This window comes from Callorhinus ursinus, unplaced genomic scaffold, assembly GCF_003265705.2.
Source record: "Callorhinus ursinus isolate GAN/ISIS: 27379988/994484 unplaced genomic scaffold, GSC_fseal_2.0 scaffold30, whole genome shotgun sequence".
Lineage (NCBI taxonomy): Eukaryota > Metazoa > Chordata > Mammalia > Carnivora > Otariidae > Callorhinus > Callorhinus ursinus.
The window spans coordinates 4,802,258-4,819,393 of record NW_027397092.1 but is presented as its reverse complement, the minus strand read 5'-3'; the positions used below and the strand labels follow the sequence as shown (position 1 = coordinate 4,819,393).

Below are 17,136 nucleotides of genomic sequence, written 5' to 3'. Positions count from 1 at the left end.
TATACGATGTTAAATAATTACTTTATTTAACCTAAGATTTATTCTGACTGACAAAGACCACAAAATAATTCATAAGTAAACGAGAAGAAAACCTGGGGGGATCTGTGAAGCTGTTTACTTTGTTTCATTTGCTTACCTAAAATTAAGTTTTACTTTTAATCACAACTACGAGATAACACAAGTTGTAGCAAATATCCTCTGCATTATAAATATGTTTAGACAAAGGGATTCAAAGGCCAGTGGGGGTGGTACTTACTTACAGTCTGAAATTATTTATATTTATTATATATACATTAAATTATTATCATTATTAAAAACTATAGTTAAAGCAGAAAATGCCACTACACTGCTAAGTAGCCAGAAGTTTGGGGCCTTCTTCCTTCCAATATCTAAGGAAGACCAATGAAAAACGAGCAATATTCAGTAAATCTTAACCTGGAACTACCACTACACACCAGAGGAGTTTTACTGAAAAACTGTAATGTAACTTTTAGTAATTAACGTGAGCAATCTAAAATAAACAAAAAGTTCCCCAGGATTTCTAAACTGTTACATATGGAATTCAAAGGACTACAAGAGTGAATTACTTACGAAAAATATTTTTTCCTTTCTAAAGTTATTCCCCGGTGAATATGAAGAAAAGTAAATGAAAACACTGTTTTCACTGTATTACTCGGCGCCAGATATTGAGAGCAAACAATCAGTAATTGTCTTAAAACAATCTGTAATCTTTTAATTACAAAGATGCTTGATCTTAAATTAGTATAAAGAAATTAAACCAATCCCAACTGTTTCTACATTTGACAACTTAAGCCTACGAAAAGCCCCCATACACATTACAACAATTATTTCTGGGTAAACGATTTTGATAAACCATCCCAGTCCAAGGACGTCAGACTAGAAACTTTAAAAAAAAAATCCTACCAAACATTTTAACTTCCGACTCAGTGCCCTGATGACGAACATGTTTCTACCTCCTTCGCTCTCAAAAGCCAGGTCCTCCCGGGCCTAGGGGCAGGGACCTTCGTGGGGGACCTGGGGACCCCAGTGCGGGCGACCAAGCGTTCTTGGCCTCGGCCCCGTGATTCGTGATTCTGGGCCGATCCCGGCTGACTCAGGGGCGCGGACCTGCCACGGGCGACGCGGGAGCCTCCCTCACTCACCGTGAAGCGCTGGTCGCCGACGCTGCCCACGGAGAAGCAGTGGTCGCCAGGGTTCACAGCCCCGGTCAGCACCTGGTGCAGGTTCATGTCTGCGCCTTAGTCCAGCAACGGACGCCGCGTCCGGCTCATGCCCAGGGTCAGCTACCGCTTCCCTCAGGGGCGGCGGCCGCTGTTGGGCGGCGACGGCGGCAGGAATAGGCGCCAGGAGCCGCTCAGCCGGGGCCCGCAGTTCATCCCGAGCCCTGGCGGGCAAGGCCCGGAGGGGGCGGGCCGCGGAGAGCGCGCAGCGCTGCGCTCCTCCGCGCACCTGTCACAGCCCGCGGGGGCCCAGGTGAAGCTCCGGGTGGACTCAAGGGCCGAGACCCGAGGCCGACTGCCTCGAGGAGGGCCGCGCAGTCCACACACTTCTTCTCGGCTCCGGGTGGCTGGTCCAGGCGGAGCCCCAGTGGCGCAGGCAGCACGCGCAAGCCTTCCCTGCCTGACCTGTCCCTTCCCGGCTCCGGTGCCCGCCACCCCCACTGGCCTTTGCCGCTCGTTACGCGTCGCTAGGGCCCCAGCCGAAATATCGCGAGACTTCCCGCGGCAAAGAGGGGTACTGCGGTAAAGGACTCACTTTTTCACCACAGTTTACAGATCAGCAAGTGGATAAGAAAACGCCTCGTCTAGTCAGATGCTGGCCAATCCCGAGCTCCAGTCCACCTAGGGCCCCGCCCACCACTGAGGACAGGCCAGTCGCTTTGAGACTGGTGAGAGAGTCTGTGGGTTTGAGCGCTGCACAGAAGGACCCCAGCAGAAACACAATGGGTCTAGAATGAGGTAAGAAGTAGTCGAATTATGCTTTAGGTTAGGGCTTAATCCGTCGGGCCAGAAAGCTGGAAAGGGAGAAATGCATTATAAATGGAGGTGCAATGTCCTCCGTCCTAGTAGAGACTACAAGTCCCAACAAGCACCGCTCCCCCAGGCGGCCCTTGGGGACTCCAAATAGACGCGACCCTTCTAGGGTCTCCGTCCCGGCGTGATAGTTTCTCCAGCCTTACGCGTCCTTCCGACTCGCCACACAGGGTGATTTTGAAAGACTTAAACACTCGACGAGTGTTCAAATAAAGTGTTTTCACCTCAGTTGTCCTGAACATAGGTTTTGAAGTAGTGCTGATAATAATACTGCACCAGCCCTACGTTGAGCGTTTGTTTCGGGAAAAACAAAAACAAAAACAAAAAAAACCACACAAACAAAAACCTAAGGATTCCAAAATGATTAGTGTCACAGTTACAACTGCTAGATACTCTCAGTGTATTTTGACACAAGTTTTGTGGTATTATCGATAAAGATGTTTCTATGTTTCCTTCCCTATATTTTATACGGACGGTCCTCCCTAGCGCCGTGACTGTTCCACTGTAGGTGTTGAATAAATGCGAAACGGATGAAGGTAAATAAGGAACTCTCCACCTGAAAAAAGTAGTTTGCTAAAAATAGCTTAATTGATTTTTATATACTTTTCTTGTGGTTAAAAAAAAACACCTTCACACCAATACTTGGATGGGAGGAGTATTAATTTTATCCTTTGCCAAAATTTTTTGCAATAAAAAGTTACTTTAAAAACAAGTTTAAAGGGCGCCTGGGTGGCTCAGATGGTTAAGCATCTGCCTTTGGCTCAGGTCATGATCCCAGGATCCTGGGATCGAGTCCCGCATGGGGCTCCCTGCTCCTTGGGAGCCTGCTTCTCCCTCTGCCTCTCTCTCTCTCTCTCTCTCTCATGAATAAATAAATAAAATCTTTAAAAAAAAAGATCTTTAAAAAAAAAAAACAAGTTTAAGAGCCATCTCCGTTTTTTTATTTGAAAGTTGTAAATGAATTCCATTATTTATCCCGGTCTCTTTATAAAAATAAGGGACTTTAAACTTAGTTTTTTAAAAAAAACTATTTTATTGAGGTCTAACATACTTACAACTTAATTTCTGTTTTAATTATTCATCTTCAAATCATATTCGGAGTGGCTTTAATTTTATATTTTAGATTCTAAATGGAGTTTTTTCTGTGTCTCACATAAATTGTACCTGGCCCAACGTGTTTACTCATTCTATCCTGCCCAGTTTTTGGTTTTTAAGGGCATGCAGTATAGCAGAATAAAAGAAACTGAGTGACCTAGTAGTTAGGAAATCTGAGATCTACTCCTGGTCTCACATTAGCTGTGTGACCTTGGAACTTTAAGACTCATTTTCCTCATCTGTAAAATCAGCAAGTTTAACCTATCAACAACATTTTGCTTGGCATTTTCATTCCTGCAACTCAGGACATCTGTTAGTTTTTCTTAAATTCCTTCAGCCTTGAGTTAGACTACCTGAGTTTGAATCCTAGCCTTACCACTCACTTAGGTTATTTAATCTCTCTGTGCTTTACTTTCCTTATATATAAGCAAGAGATAGTAGTAGACTTTCTTCGTATAATCATCATGAGGATTAAATAAGAACAGTGTTTGGCACATAGAGTTCAATAGATGTTAGCTGTTATTATTATTATCATTGTTACTAAATAAACCTAACCTTTTAACATATAGTTACTCTTTCTAAGGTTTTCCAAAAGGTATCAAACCCCGGTCCAAATCAAACTTCCCAGGGATGCTTGAGACTGCCACAAATGTTCTGAGGACATTCTAGTCTATCTAAAACTATAGCACTATGATACCTAATGGAAATCCAGGGTATTCCTTTACTTCTTATTCATAAGAAATACTCCTACTACTTTATTAAATTTCCCATTAAACAACCTGTTTGATATATAGCAGATAAACTGTTTTATTGAAACAGCTAAATGCTAGTAATTTATCTTTTTTTCTTCCACTGCGACTCCTGCTTACTGTCTGGTTTTATACAGCCCTGAGCTAACATGGTTTTTACATTTTTAAATGGTTGAAAATAGCAATAGGAGAATAATATTTCATGAAAAGTGAAAATTACATAAAGGTCACATGTCCATAAATAAAATTATATTGGGATACAGCCATACATAATCATTGAGGTATTATCTATGGCTGTTTTCACACTACAAATGCAGAGTTGAATACAATTAACCATTGAACAATGCAGGAGAAGTTCTAGTCTCAAAGGGGAAGGGGGACTTGAATTAGACTCAGGGGGTGGTGACAGTGTAAAGAACAGCAAACAAGCTGTTTGAGACCCCGGGGGGAAAAAAGGAGCATATAGGACGCCCACTCAGATCGAGAAGTGTTCATGCCTGTTCTTCCCTCTCTGATTCCTGAAATCCTTGTCATTATGCTCCTCCCTGCCACCTTCATCCTAAACTCATTAATATAAATCCCTGTCCTCCCAGTTCCTGTGCCACGGGAGCCACCAATAGGGGCTTCGGTCCCCGCTGCCAACACTCAATAGACGAGGGAGATTGGAAGTAAACAGAGTCCCTCATCCTATAACTAAGACTGAATCAGGGGAACTGTGTTGCTGGAATTTCACACAAGCATTTGGAACTTACTGTTCCATAAAAATAAGATGAGGGTGTCTGTGCATCTAAGACACTGACTGTCCCAGGAACCTGTCTGGACTGGCAACAGCAACCTTGCTGTAGCAAAATCTATCACGGTCTTTACAGGCCAAATAGATATTTGAGCAATGAAAGAGGACCCTAGCCATCATTTGTAATATTGTTACTATAGAAACATTAATTCTAGTACCTCTAAAATTTGGAGATTGCCATTAAAGACTCCTGGCTCACACTCACTTGCTCAGCTGAAGGGTTCTCTACCCATAAGCACTTAAAGGGCAGTTATTTATAAAAGCTACTGTTCCTAAACACCCAGTCTACACTCTCTTAGGTATTTTATTTACTTCATTTAAATCGCAACAAAGACTATATTACAAATGATGACATCTAAAAAGAGACTAAATACTGCCCAATGTCATATTAGATTTGGATCATATCACCACCCAAGGATTGGAACTCAGACTTTGTAGGCTGCAAAGGCCCTCTTAAGTGTTTTCCAAAGACCCCTGAATCTCAAAGTAAATTCAGTCAGAGTCTACCACTTACCTCCTTGCTGACAATGTGAGAGGAGACAGGGAAGGTGAGATGACTTCTTTAAGTTGGATCTTCAGTGATTTTTCCAGGAGAAAGAACCATCTTCCCCAAATAGTTTTCTCTTCCCCTTCCTAAAGATGGAAGAAAAGCTGACCTCCTTACCTTGACCCACTCCCAAACTAGAAACACCATAGTTTGTTGAAAGATAAAATAAACAGCTCCAGCCAAGACACTCCTGATACTTTGCTACCACTAAGGGAAAGGTTGTGGGGTAGGAACGGGCACACTAGGGTTTGGATTCATTTCCCACCTCCTTCTGCTTTGCTCACATTTCTTTTCTCTGTCAGCAAATGCCAGAGAACAAAAACACAAGAACAGGAAACATTAACAGCAAGATCAACCTCCAACTGGGCCGCACCCAAGCCCTCTACCTGGACAGGCCACACCAGAAGGCTGTAGGGAAGAGGCACGGTACTCCCTGCTCAGATGGGGGTTGGTGTGGGGGAGGGGCAAAATGAATAAATTAGAATAAATTAACAAGTTGCAAGGAATGCAACTTTTTGCTGGGAAGGCCACTTCTCTCCAACACACAAGAGAGTTGATGCGGGGAGGCAGGGGTCATCTCCAAAGGTCACTACAGTAGGGGTAAGAGCAGTGGGGGCAGAAGTCTGCTCTTCCTCCACATTCTTCCCAAACAGAGCAGAAGAATTAAGAATGGAGGGAGAAGAGACACACAAAAGGAAAAGGTAGAATCTTCCAATTAGGTAGATATTCACTTGGTTAAAGGCAAATACTTAACTAGGAAAGTCTTGAAATTACGAGTAAGTCACACACATACATCAGTTGTGGCTTTCATCTGACTATGACTCTCCTTATGCCTATTGGAGTTTTCATTAGGGGGAAGTAGAAGTCGGGAGATGTAATTTTGCTCTCTCTCCCTTTCTCTGCCATTGTGGTATGTGCAGTTGACCCTTTGCTGTGTCTTCTCACAAGACTTTCAGGATCAAACAATTCCTGGCCAAGAAACAAAAATGGAATTGTCCGATTTTCCAATGGATTTGGATGAAAATTGGTAGTAGAATCAGGTACAACTCCAAGAGGAGACTTTGGAGAAGAACATTTTCGGGTCTCTAAGGAATCACACATGAAATGGTGCTCACTTAGGCTGCTTCAAGATCACTTACATCTTACTATATCACTGAAAATATCACTACCATCTGGACAGCTGGACATGTTTTATTGGGAGTATGCCTCTTCTCTTTATTTTTATGTTTCTGCACTAATAGGCTGATTTAGTAATAAATATGTAGGACCTTTTGTTTGGGAAAAAAAGGGGAGGTGTAGAAAGGAGAAGCAAGACAACAGCAGGGAGTTTTGTTTATCCAGGAACAACCTGAGGTCACTGGACTCTGGAAAAGTAATAAAGAAAAGGGACTATCGCAATCAAGATCCCAGCGAGTGATTTTGTGGATATTGGCAAATTGATTCTAGTTTTATAGTGAGGAAAAAGACACACAACCAGCAAACACAATATTGAAGGAGAAGAAAAAAGCTGGGGCACTGACACTAGCGAATTTTAAGACTTACTATAAAGCTCCAGTAATCCAGACAATGTGGTATTGGCAAAAGAATAGACAAACAAATCAATGGAACAGAAGAGAGAGCCCAGAAATAGACCCACATAAATATAGTCAACTGATCTTTGACAAAGAAGCAAAGGCAATACAGTGAAGCAAAGATAGTCTTTGCAACAAATAGTGCTAGAAAAACTGGACAACCATGTACAAAAAATTAATCTAGACACAGACCTAAAACCTTCACAAAAACTAACTCAAAAATGGATCACAGACCTAAGCATAAAACACAAAACTATAAAATTCCTAGAAGATAACATAAGAGAAAACCCAGATGCCCTTGGGTTCAATGTTACTTCTTAGATACAACACCAAGGGCATGATCCATGAAAGAAACAACGGATAAGGTGGACTTTATTAAAGTAAAAACTTTTGCTTGCTCTGTGAAAGACATATCAACAGAATGAGAAGACAAATCATAGACTGGGGGAAAATATATGCAAAAAAACATCTGAAAAAGGACTGTTATCCAAAATATACAACAAACTATTAAAACTCAACAATAAGAGAACAAACAACCTGAGATATTACTATGCATCTATTAGAATGCCTAAAATCTGAAACACTGACAACACCAAATGCTGGTGAGGATATGAAGCAACAGAAACTCCATTCATTGTTGGTGGGACCGCAAATTGGTAGTCACAGTGGAAAATAGTTCGGTGGTTTCTTACAAACAAAATATACTCTTGCATATGATCCAGCAGTCATGCTCCTTAGTATTTACCCAAAGGAGTTGAAAACTCATGTCCACATAAAATCCTGCACATAGATGTTTATAACAATGTTACTTATAATTGCCAAAACAAGGAAGGAACACCGACATATTCTGGAAGCAAAGAAAAGAGATGTATGCAGAAGGGGGAAAAAGAGTTTTTTTCCCCAATTAGAGTATAAACAGAGCTTGTCAGGAACTATGCTTGCACTCAGTCATGTATGTGTTATAGAATAACTGATGAGTAAATGGGTAAATAAACTGTGGTATATGCAGACAATGGAACATTATTCAGTGCTAAAAAGAAATTAGGTATTAAGCCATGATGAGTCATGGAGGAATCTTTTTTTTTTTAAGATTTTATTTTTTTACTTGTTAGAGCACAAAGGGGGAACAACAGGCAGAGAGAGAAGCAGGCTCCCTGCTGAGCAAGGAGCCCAATGCAGAACTCAATCTGAGGACCCTGGGATCATGACCTGAGCCAAAGGCTCAGGTTTTGGTTTTCTTCAGAATGTCATATAGTTGGAAGGATACAATGTGTAGCCTTTTCAGATTGGCTTCTTTCACCTAGTGATATATATTTAAGATTTCTCCATGACTGGGATGCCTACTGAGCCACCCTAGCTGAAAAGGTGAGAAGAGATAGGGAAGGTAAATTAACGAACAAAAATGTTGGGAATGTTTCTCAAGTGTGGGAAGGAATAACTACAAAACACCAAAATATTCTGGAAGCAAAGAAAACAGAAGGTATGTGCAGAGCGGGGAGAAAGGTTTTTCCCCAATTACAGTATAAATGAAGCTTGTCAGGAACTATGCTTATGCTCAATCATGTATGTGGTATGGACTAACTGATGAGGCAGAACATGAAATTTTCCAGCAAAAGAAACTGCCAGCTTCTTTTCTGCCTCAGACAACATAGCCAAGTACCCTTGAAGCAATATGTGTCTAGGTAAGAAGCACTAAAGTGGCCCCTTTAATTATGCAATATAAGTGAGGCTATTTCTGCATAAAGATGGGAGAGTAATGCTGGGTCATGCACCATCCACCAATATATATAAACTAAATAAATACATTATATATATACTTAATAAATATATATTTGAAAACAGTAAAACTTTTGTCAGCAACAACCACATTAGGAAAGCAACACAACCACATGAGATAAACCAAAAAAAAAAAAAAAAAAAAAGTGATGCCCACCTGCACAAGTCCAAGATTCTGCTCAGGCTTCGTGTGGCTTTACTTGCCTCTCCAAGAAACAATCCTTGAAAGTTACAGACAAATCATAAGAATCCTCACAAATAATCCCAAATTTAGAAAGAAGTGGACTGAGAGCATATCCTTATTTTTACCCCTTCTGCCTAGGGAAGTAGAAATAGGTGCTAGAGAGAGATGGATGAAATGAGAAGTGAGCATAACCTCACTGCCTCTCCGTGGTCAATGCTCGGGCTCCAGGGTCCTACACCAAAGTGGGGGGAATGGCAGGGACAGTTCTCATGACAATGGGATTACAAACTTGGCAAGCATCAGAAAGCACATTCAAAGTAGATGACAGAAATCTACAAAATCCCACCAGATTACGTGCCCTTAATCACTGGGCAGTCCTGCCTCACCTTAGGTTCACTGGCTACAGTAATTGACTCAGGAATGGACTCGAGCTGAGTCAGTCAGAATCCTTCTCTGGGATTTTTCTGCTGCAGCTAGCAGGGAACACTTGCATTTTTTTTTTTTAAGATTTTTTTTATTTGAGAGTGAGAGAAAAAAAAAGAGCACAAGGAGGGGGGAAGGGGCAGAGGGAGAGGGACAAGCAGACTCCCCACTGAGCATGGGGCCCCCCCTGGGCTCATCCCAGGACCCTGATATCATGACCTGAGCTGAAGGCAGACTCTTAACCGACTGTTAACCGCCACAACTTAACCGCCACCCAGGCGCCCCAGAACTCTTGCATTTTTTAAAAGAAAGGACCACGGTCCCTGACCAGAGATGATGATTGAGTGTTTTAGGGAAGAATGGAGAGAGAAAAGTAGAGCTAAGTTCTATTTTTGACCAGAACGATGAGGATGTCATGACAACCTCACTCAAATTCTTGGTTCAGTCCAGCATCATGCCTATCTTGCCCAATTATGTGATCCCCAAATCTTCCCTACCTTTTCTTTTTTCCTAAATGGGTTTGAGTTTTAATTCTGTTTCTTCACTTTGAATCCCAAGATTAATATGCAATAACTTATAGTCCAACAAGCAAGAGAATTCCAATTTTCCTGAATTATCAGAAAATATTAACATGTGAAGCAGCAGAGAGAACATCAGACAGGAAAAAAGCCAAGAAGAATACCATTCCTGAAAAGTGTTCTATATATAACTCTACATAACTTGGCACAATTGCTGCAGGTAGGATTTTTAAAAAATAAAAGTATAGACACCAGGTAGAAAATTAATTCCACAGAAAAAATCTGGCAGAGCTCTGAATAAATAGAAGAAAGCAGAGATGAATTGATTTCATGTGTTGATTTTTCCTTTTCTTTATAGCAAAGAAACAGAGAACCTTTTTGAGAAGGAAATTCCGTAATCAGCATTCTAAAAACCCTCATTTCTCTGCCTGAAATTACAAATGGTCAGAGTACTTTTCTTTCCCTGTGTTCTGAAAGAACACTGCCATATTCTCAGTGCAGAGGCTTTTGATTATAGTTCTTAGATCAAAAGCATCCAGAGAGAGCACGTGCTCCAAGTTGTAAACAGTGCTTTAATTAAAGCACATCTATCTGAATCAATAATGGATTTTCAGCAGATAGGGTCTTTTGCTTCCTGAATCTTAAGAACTTGAGGTAGATAAAAGAAATGTTTTTTTGCTGTATATGAAAAAGTCACTTTTGCTGAGTATAGTTCTGAAAAACAATCTCACCAAGTTTGTGTTCTCAAAAATGAAATTAAAAAATAGTATAGGATGGCATTTCTACATGTTTCTTTCTCCTGTATATAATGAACTTGGGTGTCTAAAATGGTACATTTGTTTGCTTAGAACATTTTCATCCTGGAGAAGAAGGGGTAAGAGATTTTCAAAGTTTCTCATAGAAGCGTAGGAATAGAGACAGGCTGCTGATTAACAGAGTTGGATGACTCATGAAATGGCATTTTACTAATGTAGTGAAAAATGGGGAGAAAATAGCAGGACAAGCCTTTTTAGGTGGGTAAGGCCAAGACTGATTTTAGTGTTTGAATTTAAAGTAATCATAGGACATCCAAGGTAAGAGACAGAGAGATGGGATTGTAGCTCAGGAATGCAAAATTGGGAGATACTCAGTAAGAGTCAAGAGTTGACCCTCAGAAAGGGAGGTGGTTTCCAGGAAGAGAAGGGGAAGAAAGCCAGCAGTGGAGAACAAAGAACTAAAGCTTAGTGACTACCCAGTAGTGGTCGGGGTCAACTCCTCTAATGCAGTCAGGTGGGTGGGAGGGTCATGTAGGAACCATAGGAGGAACTTTAAGAAGTGTGGTATTTGAAAAAAAAGGAAAAGTATGCTGTTCAAAGTGTAAAAAGAAGTCGAGTCCAAGAAGAGAGCATTGGATTAGGATTTTGGGAGGTCATTAGTGAACTTCAGGAACTCACAAGGAGGTTGTAAGGAGGCGTTGGCTGGCAACAGTATCTATAAATTGTCTTTGCCTTTCTATCTACTCATTGTCCTTTTCTTAAGCTCGGTGCTGAGAGTGGAAAACTATGAAGAAAATCACAAGGCTCTGGGGTTCTTGGGTGGCTCAGTTGGTTAAACGTCTGCCTTCAGCTCAAGTCCTGATCTCAGGGTCCTGGGATCGAGCCCCTCGATAGGCTTCCTGCTCAGTGGGGAGTCTGCTTCTCCCTCTCCCTCAGCCCCCTGCCTACCCCCCTCCCCACCACTCATGCTCCTTCTCTCACTCTCTATCTTAAATAAATAAATAAAATCTTAAAAAAATAAAAAAAATTTAAGGCTCTGAAGAATTAGGCCACCATGAGCAACTCAATCTTCCAGCCAACCCTTGAATTTAAACTGGCTACTGGCAGCTCTTGAATAGATAAAGACAGACTATCTTTCTTTATCTTTCCTTCCTTCCTTCTTTCTTTCCTTCCCCCCTTCCTTCCATGCTTCTTTTAAAAATTAGTTAGTTAGTTAGTTAGTTAGTTTGTTAAGGATTAAGAAGTGTTCGAACTTCCCTAGTATCTAGAAGGTTCTGACAATGAGAGGTGCTGACTGGAGAATACCTGGACTAAAGTAGATAAAAGGGCAATAGTTTCCTAGGCTTCAGTCAGAGAACAAGTCCTTTCTGGCTCTGGCTCTGGACCACCATCCTGAAGAGTCTAATTAGTTTGCTTCTCTGACCTTGATTGCTACCTTGGGAAGAGGCTTTAAAGCCCGTTCAGTTTTCTAAGCTTGCCAAGCCCTGAAGTCTCAGTCTAGTCAGCAAGCGCCCTGCCCAGACCTCTTGCTGGCTGACCACATGGCTTAGCTAACCCCATTTGTGTCACACCCTCTCCTTATGCCTCCTTCGGAAAACCCTATCTAAGAACTAATTCCTTACACAAATAGAAAGATTTAAAAGATTTTTGATGAAGTAAAGACCAATGATATAAGGAATCAAGGGTGGAGGGGTTGGACTTGGAAATGGTAAATATAGAGATAAAGACCTTTAGCTAGAGAAGGTGGAGGTAAAGTAAGAAAGGTTCAGCTTGATAGTCTTCAAGTCTTTCTGCAAAGTAGGATGCAAATTCTTCTTGAAGAAGGAGCATGAGTTATAGAGCATGTGAATTATATCTTGTAAACCTATTTTAAAAAGGGATGAATGTACCCAAAGAAATGGAAAGACATTCCATGCTCATGTGCTGAAAGAACAAATATTGTCCATACTACACACACACACAAAATATCCACACTACACAAAGCAGTCTACACATTCAGTGCAATCCCTATCAAAATGCCAACAGCATTTTTCATGGAGCTAGAACAATCCTAAAATTTGTATGAAACCACAAAAGGCCCTGAATAGCCAAAGCAATCTTGAAAAAGAAAAGCAAAGCTGGAGGCATCATAATTCCAGACTTGATGTTATATTACAAAGCTGTAGTAATGAAAACAGTATGGTACTGACACAAAAACAGAGACATGGATTAATGGCACAAATTAGAAAATCCAGAAATTAAACCACAATTATATGGTCAATTAATCTTCAGCCAAGCAGGAAAGACTATCATGGGAAAAAGACAGTCTCTTCAACAAAGGATGTTGGGAAAACTGGACAGCAACATGCAAAAGAATGAAACTGGACCACTTTCTTATACCAAAGAGAAAAATAAATTCAAAGTGGATTAAAGACCTAAATGTGAGACCTGAAAACATAAAAATCCTAGAAAGCACAGGCAGTAATTTCTCTAACATCAACCATAGCAACTTTTTTCTAGATAGGTCCCCTGAGGCAAGGGAAGCAAAAGCAAAAATAAACTGTTTGGACTAGAACAAAACAAAAAGCTTCTACACAGTGAAGAAAACAATCAACAAAACTAAAAGGCAACCTATAGAATGGGAGAAGATATTTGCAAATGAATATCTGATACAGGGTTAAAGAACTTCATAACTCAACAAAGAACTTATAAAACTCAGCACCCCAAAAACAAATAACCCAATTTAAAAATGGGCAGAAGACATGAACAGACATTTCTCCAAAGAAGACCTCTAGATGGCCAACAGACACATGAAAAGATGCTCATCATCACTTGGAATCAGGGAAATACAAGTCAAAACTACAAAGAGATATCACCTCACACCTGTCAGAATGGCTAAAATCAAAAACACCAGACACAACAAGTTTTGGTGAAGATGTAGAGATAAAGGAACCCTCTTGCGCTATTGGTGGGAATGCAAACTGGTACAGCCACTCTGGAAAACACTATGGAGATTCCTCAAAAAGTTTAAAAAATGGAACTACCTTGAGATCTAGCAATTGCACTTCTGGGTATTTACTCAAAGAATACAAAAACAATAATTCCAAAGGATACATGCACCTCTATGTTTATAGCAGCATTATTTACAATAACCAAGTTGTGGAAGCAGCCAAGTGTCTATCGATTGATGGTTGAGTAAAGTAGAGGTTCCTCAAGAAGTTAAAAATAGAGCTACCCTATGACTCAGCTATTGCACTACTAGGCATTTACCCCAAAAATACAAATGTAGTGATCCGAAGGGGCACCTGCACACCAATATTTATAGCAGCAATGTCCATAATAGCCAAACTGTGAAGGGATCCCAGAGGCCCATCAACAGGTGAATGAATAAAGAAGATGTGGTATACATACACAGACACACAGACACACAGACACACACACAGACACAGACACACACACACACACATACACACACAGGAATATTAGTCATCAAAAAGGATGAAATCTTACCATTTACATCAATGGGGATGGAACTGGAGGGTATTATAAGCTGAGTGAAATAAGTCAGTAAGAGAAAGACAATTATATGGTTTCACTCATATGTGGAATATAAGAAATAGTGCAGAGGATCATAGGGGAAGGGAGGGAAAATTGAATGGGAAGAAATCAGAGAGGGAGACAAACCATGAGAGATTCTCAACTATAGGAAAAAAACTGAGAGTTGCTGGAGGGGAGGTGGCTCAGTCGTTGGGCGTCTGCCTTTGGCTCAGGTCATGATCCCAGGGTCCTGGGATCGAGCCCCGCACCGGGCTCCCTGCTCGGCGGGAAGCCTGCTTCTCCCTCTCCCACTCCCCCTGCTTGTGTTCCTTCTCTCGCTGTCTCTCTCTGTCAAATAAATAAAATCTTAAAAAAAAAAAAAAACTAAAGTAAAGCTCAAAAGCTGAAGACTAAAATTTGAGGAAAAATAGCACACTTGAATAGCAATAAAATTTTCAAACACCAAAACATAAGTCTATGAAAATGTTATGAAAAGAAATCTGATTAATATAGCTTTGTGTTTGGGATTCCACTGCTTTTGGTAGGACTACAGTTCCCTTATAGAATAGCTAACTTTTCCTAGAATTCTCCTTTATTACCTCTAGAATAGATGCCTAAAGGGCCAAGAGCCTGCATGTTTCCACTTGGACAAGTTAACCAGGAGTGTCTTTAACAACCACTGGTAATAATTGTATTTATTTTTCTTTCCATCTTAATTTTGAATTGGGTCACATTTCGCATCTCTGTACTTCTCAAGGAGGTTTTAAGTACAATGCTATAGATCCTAAATGAAAATGAAAATGAAAATGAAAATGAAAAATGTTAATATTTGGAGAAATGTAACCTAATTCTCAGACCCTGGATCCCTGCATAGGTCAAAAACCTAGAGAAACAAAACAACTGTTTTTCATTCAAACCATGACCGAGTCATATGTTGTGGAGCTGTACTCCTAATTATGAGTTGGGTGGGAGGGAGGGGCAGAGGGAGAGTGGGCAGACTCCCCACTGAGCAGAGAGCCCAATGTGGGGCTTGATTGCAGGACCCTGAGATCATGACCTGAGCTGGAGGCAGCTGCTTAACCGGCTGAGCCACCCAGGTGCCCCTGAAATAACAATGTCTTTAAACTGTGTGTTAAAAGCAGCTGTATGACTTAACTAAGTCCTTGGTAGTGAAACCTCTGCTTTGGGAACCCAAACATGAACAGAACTTTTGCAAGTTAAAATGAGCCCTTCAACAGCCTTCCACTGTGGTTTGTTTAATCACAGTGACCACAGCAGCTCAACTAGTAGACAGAGGCAACCTGTTTTGGGGGCCTTCTTTAACTCCAATGTTCCTTCATGCCGTACAATCTTTGGTTTTCACAGAAAACACACCACATTTCTAAGTAAATAAACTTAACTCCTAGGAAATCCTATTACTTTGTTACATATTTCTGATCATTGTTATAATACTTTAAATCCTGCTACTTTCCTTTCATTGCCCGAAAAAGAGGAAACTCATGACTGTCTAACCTCTGTTTGTGAAATCCACATCCTGAATAGATTTATTAGAAGTCTAATTAGAAAATGCAGACTTAACCTTGTTTTTTTGATGAGTTGTATTTTAAAACTAAAATAGAAAAATGTTAGGTAAAATGCACTGCATAAAACAAACTCACTTCGGCTCTAGAATATAACCCTTTACCAGAAGGAAGAAATTTGCTCAGATGTCAGAACTCCTTGTGCTCAGTAGAGCTTGTTGGCTAGATAACAGTGTGAACATTTACAAGGATAGTAGATATACTTTTGTGGTAGTCCTTGAAGTGCTCTGGAGACAAAGAGAATTCTTCACCTCAGAAGGAATCCAATTAAGGATGGCCAGCAACTTAAAGAATTTTGAACATCATGTTTCCTAAGAAGATAGCTATCATAAAACTAGGAGCTCATACAAATGTGAAAGGAAATGCTCTGGCACTCAACTAAGATCCTAGCCTTCATGATACACTTCAAAAAACTCAATCTTTGGAGAGGTTTTGAAGAATCTGATATAGAAAGTCAGCATTCAACAGAGCTTACAGTCCAGCCAGGTAAGAGAAACATTTAAGTTAGAAAATACAATACGGGATATAGGCACTATGAAGAAATAACATGTGGGCAAAGTTTTAGGGAGAAGGAATATGGAGGAAATGGTCAGTTCAAACAAGGAAGGAGAGTCATAATGGATCTGGAACAGTTGCTCAGAGGAAGGTACCCTTGAGGTAAGTCTTTGGGAGATGAGGATATGATGGGGACATGGAGTGCTTTCTAGACAAAGTTAGCAGCTTGAGCAAAGGTTATGAAATGGCCTGACCAGTCCAGGGACTGGGAAACATCTTGGAGTGGCTAGAGCAGTTGAGTGACATATAAGAGATGACATGTATATTGTGGAAAATGTGTACCTTGATTCCTGCCTCAAATAAAGCTATTTAGAGGAAAGTAATTGGGTAAATGCATAATTTTATATTAATAAAGCATTTTACCTGAAAAGCTTCTATTTTCACAATTATAAATATATCTTTATCCTGATAGTTGTACTCATTTTTTAACTGAACTTAATCAGCTTTTAAAATTATGTCACATGCAAAATTCTACTGATACCCTTTCTCCCACTACAATCTAGTTGCTGCAAATATTTGAAACTTCATTCTGGATAAATATAAATTTGTGCAAATGGATCTACTTTTAACCAGATACTATTCAATTGGAAAAGATGCCATTCAATTGGAAAAGACATGTTCTAATATTCAGGTGCACAAAGTAATTTACAGGCCTGGCCAGTCAATATTCTGTTTGTATATGTATCTGTGTCTTTGTATGTATCTGTTTATGTGTACCTACAAGTATCATTTCTATTTATGTAGTATCCTTTATAACCTGAAACCAACATTCCAGGCTACCATCTAATGGTTTTCTACTTATTATTGTGAAGTAACAGTGTTGTTAGTAAACACTCTACATGGAAAGAACTGAACCAGCTGAAACCACAGTTCAATGTCCTTACTCAGTGGGTTTTTATTTAGAGCATAAGCAATGTAGACCCTAATGACAGGCACAGGAGCATGTCATGTCCTTTTTATCTTTTCCCTTTTTTGGGGTTCAGGTTTATAACGTTAAGCTCATAATCATACTTCCTGGTT

The 17,136-nt window shown here is 40.3% G+C and overlaps 2 protein-coding genes across 3 annotated transcripts in view; one reads left to right on the top strand and one right to left on the bottom strand.

The window, feature by feature from the left end:
* The window catches only part of DMXL1 (Dmx like 1), a 128,860-nt gene extending 127,183 nt beyond the window's left edge, over window positions 1-1,677 (bottom strand). For both annotated transcript variants that reach the window (XM_025860778.2, XM_025860779.2), the window contains exon 1: window positions 1,164-1,677. In XM_025860778.2, coding sequence (XP_025716563.1) covers window positions 1,164-1,250 — 87 coding nt within the window. In that variant the 5' untranslated portion in view covers window positions 1,251-1,677. The remainder of the gene's footprint in view (window positions 1-1,163) is intronic.
* A 117-nt stretch (window positions 1,678-1,794) lies between these two features.
* Window positions 1,795-17,136, top strand: part of DTWD2 (DTW domain containing 2) — a 188,258-nt gene continuing 172,916 nt past the window's right edge. The window contains exon 1 of the mRNA XM_073878558.1: window positions 1,795-1,979. The gene's annotated coding sequence lies outside the window, so the exon portion shown is untranslated. The remainder of the gene's footprint in view (window positions 1,980-17,136) is intronic.